This window comes from Lithobates pipiens, unplaced genomic scaffold (genome assembly GCF_037356315.1).
Source record: "Lithobates pipiens isolate NorthernLeopardFrog02 unplaced genomic scaffold, aLitPip1_a1.2 Scaffold_10, whole genome shotgun sequence".
NCBI lineage: Eukaryota > Metazoa > Chordata > Amphibia > Anura > Ranidae > Lithobates > Lithobates pipiens.
Window position 1 is genome coordinate 183014525 of NW_027507686.1, and position 7660 is coordinate 183022184.

The 7660-nt window shown below is 42.5% G+C and overlaps 1 protein-coding gene across 1 annotated transcript in view; it reads right to left on the reverse strand.

The window, feature by feature from the left end:
• LOC143926032 (uncharacterized) overlaps positions 1-2876 on the reverse strand; it is a 116252-nt gene extending 113376 nt beyond the window's left edge. The window contains exon 1 of the mRNA XM_077450221.1: positions 2780-2876. Coding sequence (XP_077306347.1) covers positions 2780-2876 — 97 coding nt within the window. The remainder of the gene's footprint in view (positions 1-2779) is intronic.
• Between the last annotated feature and the right edge of the window lie 4784 nt (positions 2877-7660).

A 7660-nucleotide genomic window follows, 5' to 3' on the forward strand; every position in this document is an offset into this window, starting at 1 on the left:
TGCCCTGCTACAGAAATATATTTTTTATTTAGTACAGGTAGCATTCAAATATTTGCTATCTAGCTGTAACACTACCCAAACATGGAGGCACAGGGGTTGATCTACTAATGGCAAATAAACTCTACATGTGCAGTTGCTCCAGAGCTTAGTAAATGAGGTAAAGCTTCAAGGGATTGTAAAGTGAATTTTTTTATTTTTTAAAAATAACAAACATGTTATACTTACCTCCACTGTGCAGCTCGTTTTGCACAGAGTGGCCCCGAACCTGCTCTTCTGGGGTCCCTCGGCGACTGTCTCGGCTTCCTCCCGCGGGTGCTTCTCACATTCCTGCGAGCTCCCTCGCATGGTGAGAAGCATCTGCGGGCGCGCTCCCGTGATACAGCCGGCGGCTATAGCCGCTCGCTGTATCACACGGCCCCGCCCCCGCGTCAGTGGATGTGATTGACAGCAGTGCGAGCCAATGGCTGCGCTGCTTTCCATCCATCCACTCCAGCCAATCAGCGGCCAGGCTGAACGATGGAAAGGACGTCGGGGGACGAGCGCGGGACTTTCGAGGGGTGAGGTAAGTAAAACAGGGGGGGGGGGGTGGGGAGGTGGGGGCGCACACAGTGTCAGATGTTTTTTCACCTTAACGCATAGAATGCATTAAGGTGAAAAAACATTTACCTTTACAACCCCTTTCACTTTGCAAAAAATACCCAATCACCTCCAAGGAAAATTTAAAAAAACAGCATCTTTGTTTGCACATGATTGGATGATGGAAATCAGCAGAGCTTCTGCTCATTTACTAAGCTCTGGAGCTTTGCAAAGTGCAGTCTATTTGCCTTTATTAAATCAACCCCATAATGTCACAATATGTGCAATGTTTGCATTGCTGTGCAACCATACATTTAGAGGATTGAGTAATGATGATCATAACAAATGTTCATAGACACTAATCAGAAAATCAGACACAATCAGAAAATCGTATGAATGTACTATAATATGATCATTAGTACACATCTTTCGAGAGCCGATTGGGACAGGTCATGCAAAATTATTCGATGGGACGAGCACGGAAATTTTTCTTGTACAATACCAGATCGTACAATTTGCATTTAATCAGTACAGTTTTCATCTGAAATTACTATGAAAATACTATAAAAAAACAATATAATACGTTATATCACTTCTGAATTTTTATTCTGTCCGATGAGGATTTTTGTAACTTTAGTAACTTTCAATATGGAGACTAGCATGCTAAAAAAAAAAAAAAAAAAAAATGTATGATCATTCCTCCGATAATTTCATTGTGTGTAACAGGCTTTAGGGGGATTTACTAAAACTGGTGCACACAGAATACGGTGCAGCAGTAGATAGTAACCAGGGCCGTCTTTACTATTGTTTGAACCCTGGGCAAACATTTTCTGCCCCCCCCCCCCCATTCTGAGATATACATTACATAGCAGCTAGACTTGAAATCCTGGTTTATAACAATGGGGGTTATTTACGAAAGAAAAGTCGCTGTAGATCCGAGGGACACATGCAAGGAAAATAAAAAACAGCATTTTAGCTTGCACATGATTGGATGATAAAATCAGCTGAGCTTACACTCATTTCAGATCTACCCCTTAGATTTAGAGAGACTGTACTTCCAACTGCACAGAGTGCATGGTTGAGGAGTGAGTTTCGTACAGGCTGCTGGGTTGAGCTACGTACAAAGTGCATGGTTGAGGGGTGAACTACGTACAGAGTGCATGATTGAGGGGTGAGCTGTGTGCAAACTGCAGGGTTGAGGGGTGAGCTACATAAGGAGTGCAGGGTTGAGCTACACAAAGAGTGCAGGGTTGAGGGGTGCTCTATTTACAGAGTGTAGGATTGAGGGGTGCATTATTCACAGAGTATAGGGTTGAGGGGTGTGTTATTTACAGATGGTAGGAGTGAGGGGTGCGTTATTCACAGACTGTAGAGTTGAGGGGCGCGCTACCTGCAGAGTGCAGGGTTAAGGTTTGCGCTACCTGCAGAGTTTGTTAAGAGGTGTGTTACTTACGGAATGTAGGCTTGAGGGGTGTGCTACGTAAGGAATGCAGGATTGAAGGGTATGTGATGTGCAAAGTGCAGGGTTGAGGGGTGCATTATGTAATGAATGCAGGGTTGAGGGGTGTGCTACATAAGGAATGCAGAGTTGGGGGGTGTGTGATTTGCAAAGTGCAGAGTCGAGTGGTGCGTTATGTAATGAATGCAGGGTTGACGGGTGCCCTATGTATGGAATGCAAGGTTGAGTGGTGCATTATGTAAGGAATGCAGGGTTGAGAGGTATCCTATGTATGGAATGCAAGGTTGAGGGATGTGCTATGTGAAAAGTGCAGGGTTGAGGGGTAAACTTTGTATGGAATGCAGGGTTGAGGGGAGCGCTACATATGGAATGCGAAGTTGAGGTGTGCGCTATGTATGGAATGCGGGGCTGAGGGGTGTGCTATGTGCAAAGTGCAGGGTTGAGGGCTAAACATTGCGTGGTGTGCAGGGTTGAGGGCTGTGTATATCCAAGCTCTCCCCCAGATTTCAGTTCAGAGCTCACCCCCCTGTCTCCCCCCATCCCCCCTTCCAGTGTAGATAATTTCTTCCTCCCCAAATCCTCTCCCGGTATCTGGAAAAACTCACAGAGAGCAGTTACAGAACATCCGTGCAGGCTTCTGGCTTCATGAGGAGCTTCTGCTTGTGCACATTCCATGCCCCCTCTTCGGCTCTCATATAGAGATTGATGTGTAGAGGCAAATCTGCCCAGCCCCCTTATACTTACCTGAGCCCAATCTCAAACCAGCGATGTGAATGAGAGCAGCGGCTATCTTCTCGTTTCTCTTCCTCCTCGTAGGCTCAGAAACAGCAGCTGGAGTCATAGGCTCATATTGCTGTCAATCACAGCCAGTGAGGAGGGAGCAGGGGGCAGGGCCCACAGAAGTGCCCCCATAGCAAGTAACTGGCTATGGTAGGCACCTTAATAAGAGGAGCATCTGGGCTGCTCTATACTATTGTACAGAGCAGGTAAGTGTGACATGTTTGTTATTTTAAAAATGTAGTTATACAATCACTTAAGTAATCAGGTTGGACACTTTTACCAGTTGTCTGTTGTTTACTTTCTAGCTAATAATATAGAGGTGGAAAGATCCCATTAAAAAAGGAGTTTTGGTCTGAGGGTGTAAAGATCTTGCACAGAAATCTAGTTTTTTTCTTTATTGCCACTTTTACCAATCAGTAAGGTGTGTGGAGAAAGGCACAGTGCTGCCTACCTTACAAAAAGTACTTTTCTGTCCTAAAGGGTTTCTGTAGAATGCACATGCAAAAAACTCTACTGCACAATTACAATGTCCTGTTTATCTAAGAAGAAGTTGATGTCGGACTGAGCCAGTGGAGTTTCTGGGTGACCAAAGCAAGTGGCATAAATAGGTAGGTTGTTAGGACCCTGCAATCTGAGTGCATGTGCTGCAAATGAGTGTCTATATCAGTGTTTCTCAACTCCAGTCCTCAAGGCGCCCCAACAGGTCATGTTTTTAGGATTTCCCTCAGCTGTGGTAATTACTAAGGCAGTGAAACTGATCAAATCACCTGTGCAAAATAATGGTTAGCCTGAAAACATGACCTGTTGGGATGTCTTGAGAAGTGGAGTTGAGAAACATTGGTCTATATCCTGCAAAATTGTTTGCATTCAGCTCATCGTGAAAGCACAGTCAGTGTGAAGTAGGTCTAGGCAAGCGGAATGTGTCTGTAATGTGAAAATGAAGAATTTTGTTATTTACCTTAAAATCTTGTTTTTCAAGTCAATAGATTGTCACTGGAATTCAGACACATTTGGGTTATACTGCTGCATACAGGAGGTCAGGACACTGGCAAAGAGATAAAATTGTAAGCCAGTCAAAATATAATCCCTCCTCTATCTATCATGTCTGTTTTGTAAGCAAGCCATTCAAGGGGCCAAACACATGTTGGCTGCTACTTGTGTCTCTCAATAGAAAAACATTTTGAGGTAACTACAAAATCCTATTTTATCCATTGAGCAAAAGAGGAATTCAGAAACAGTTGGGATACATAAAATGAACACACTAAGGTGTGAGCAACAGCCAAGGCTGGGTGAGGTAAAATCAGAGGAAGACAGGGGAACTGCCACCACTAAGAAAAGGGCACAGATTATCAAACTGTTTTTTCATATCGATGGTGACGAAGAAGGCTCCAGTGAGAATGACCCTAAAAACAGAGGTCCCAAGTTCTAGATTACAGACGTTAGTTTCTTCTAGGGATACTGGGTAAACTCTCTCAGAACTACTACGAGAGAATGGCTTGAGGTCACATGTAGCAGCTGAAGTGTCCTTTTTGTACTCTTGACAAGACATGTGCCACGTAGCAGAAAGCAACTTGGCCCAGTTTGAGGCAAGGCTTTAAGTTCTCATGAATCCAGGCAGCTGGTGTTGATGAGGTTTCAGGTGCCTGGAGGTGGTCAGGTCACTGAACAGTATGTGGTCAGTGAAAAGAGATCAGAAACTGGATCCATGTGATGCTTCAGAAACAGAGTGGTGCTTGCTCTAGGCTGAATAGGAAAGAGGGCGTGATGTGCACATGCTCAGTACTTAATCTAGTAGATGAAGTCAGTGCCCAGTCCCTCAGCCTTAACCCTTAACATGATAAACATAGCAGTGACAGGAAATTTGAAAATGTGCCCAATAGTGTAGCGCCCAGGGCTTCAGCCTGACTGGCCTTACTCACTTAGTGAGTATTCAGACAGGGTCCCGTGATTGTGCCACAGTTCTGAACCCAGAAAACACTCTGTGGCTAACTGACAGTACAAAAGGATCTGGAAACCACCACAATGCAAAGCCCAAATCCTAAAGGTTAAATTCCAAGCTAGCCCTGAAATCGTTCCATATAGGCACAGCTTCTAAAGCTATTGCTGGGAATATGTTGATCTGGATAGCTGGTATGAAGAGACCAGCTCAAGCAGCAATGTGGTAGTCCTGATTGAAATCTTGAAAAAAATATCATTGGTAAATATTGATCAACACCACAAAGGAAAAAGAAACTAGCTAGCTGGTGCTAGCATGCTGACTAGAGAAGGGGTAATATGGAGGCTGCTTTACGTTTTTTTTAGTTTGTAAGTGTCCCAACCTCCTGTAGGCGACAGTACAAACTGACTATTTTTGAATTCCTGTCTCCCTCAATGGACAATGAAGAAATAAGGTTACCTTAGTGTTTCTCTCATGACAGGCTTTCAGTTAATCACTGTCAAATCAGTAAATTAATAAATTATTGCAACTGAGTGCAGCACTTTTCACCTATGTCTTTGCTTTTCCATGTACATTTAAATATAATTTTAATTATCGTTTTTACTTTTGTCAGTGATTCAGGAATTTTTCAGTGGTAGACAAATGTTTTGGTCAGTCACATATCTCCTACAATATTGCTCATAAATAATAATTGTTCACCTTGGATTGTCAGTACCTTATTGTCCTGCTCATTGGTGTGCTTCTGTTTATGTACTAAAAATAATATTGGTGTGGTTTGGGACCATATCAGTGCCCATCCTAAGATAATCATCATGAAAGCAATCTGATGGGTGGCAGGGATTGTAAAGGGCACCAGAGATCTAACACTTGTGTACACAATATAACAAAGTTTTATTAGGTTAAAACTAGACACAGGTCTAAAAAAGTTACATCTCCTATAATTAGCAAAGATGGCCAAAATGAATGCTCTGTTCGTTAAATACAAATCAACTAAAACTTCCAAACAAGGTAAGGGGGGATATTCATTTTTCATATTCATAATGAGTAGTGCCCAAATGTCAAATGTGTTTCAAGACTTTTTCTCTTCCTCAGGGACAATCCAAATCCTTGATGTTAGGAATAAACAGGTGTAAACAAAAAGGGGATATGTACAACACCATAGGACAAAATCATCTAGAAATAACTACTTACAACACTCAAAAATTTGGAAAAGGACAGCAAGACACATGTAGAGATCTGGGCTGTGATTACACTTTAAAAAACATAATTTTCTATATTGCATGCATGCTCACCTTGGTCGAGTCAAGAAGAGAGTCAAAAAGGGGGGTCCACTAGCAAAAGCAGAGATCCCATATGCGCTATGAAAAATAATACAAATAATACTAAAAGGTAATGAGGATGACAATAAAATGAATACATTCAAATTAAAAATTATATTACAAAAATAATAATATTATTAAGCCATCAAACAAAAACAAATAAACGACTAATATGAAATAACCATGTGATACATCCAGCAGCATGGCCGACAGCAACCCTCCAAGGAAGGAGCAGTGTCAGCCATGCTGAAGGCACACTTGGGCATGGCAATATATAAATAAATTCAAAAATTCTCTTTAATGGGGAACACAACAATAAAATCCTGAAAAGGTTCTAATCCTTTACCACTGTCTTTAAAACATAAAAATCATCTCCCATACAAACCATCTTTTTCTTTCTTTTCTTCTAAAGCCTCTAAATACATTAATCTCATTAATTGGTAGTTTGGCTCTTAACCATGTTATTTGGTTCTCCATCACTTGCTAACCTAATTCCTTATCAAAGGATTCCTGCCAGAAATATTAATAGTTAAGCTTTAATAGGGATTATTTGACGTATGTCAAAGGAGACAGGTTATACATCTCAACCTCCAGTAGTTACTTACAGCTATATAGTGGGTATGGAATAAGATTAATACTAGGGGATCTATTATCGAAATAGTATTTTCCTAATAAAATATGTGTTTTAAGGCTTTTAGACTGTAAGCTGTAACAAGCAGGGCTTTCTGTGTTGAATTGAATTGTAACTGTACTGCCTGTCCTCATTTTGTAAAGGGCTGTGCAATATAAAAATCCTGAATAATAATAAATACATACAGCGGTGGTCTCATGCATACAGCCCCAGTAAAGATTAAAGTTGTATGTAAGGTATTGGTTAGGATCTCCCTTATGGAAATGCAAAGTGGGGCTATAAGAACATAATTTCTCTGGTACATAAGAGATCCTGTAATCAGATTGGGTGACACCTTGTGGTTGCTGTAGTAGGGAGATTATTTTTTTCAAAGGACCACTTTGGTTTTGATCAGGAAGCAATAAATGCGCACAGGCTGTTTAAGATTGGAGCCCAGCAGAACACTATGGAGAAATGAACAGGGGTTTGCAGATTTGGATCCATAGGAAGAATCTCCTGTTGGTTGACAATGAGGGCAATAAAGGGGGACAAAAGGTAATAGCTGCAGCGGATAATCTGATGGAGGTGACTCAAGTACAATTCTTAGGTGGAGATGGGGTAGGCTTCCCTGAATAAATGAGTATAAGTATCACCTAAAGGCGGACAAGGTAGGAGCTGAATGGACATACTGGGCAGGGCCGGCCCTACCATGGGACTGAATGGTACCATCATCCCAGGAGGTACTTTTGGGAGGGGTGGCAAATTTCTGCCCGCCAGCCAGCCCGTTCCGCCCGCTCCACTGTGGATCCCACTGTGAGGAGCCAGGCATCGAGGTGAAAGGAGCGTGCGGGCAGAACAGCCAGCGGGCGGGATAGTTGGCAAGTGGGCGGGCTTGCTGGCCAATCAGCGGGCAGGTGTCTTGTCGATAAATGCCCCCTGTCGAATAATGCCCGCCCGGTAATGCGCATGCGAAAGCCTCC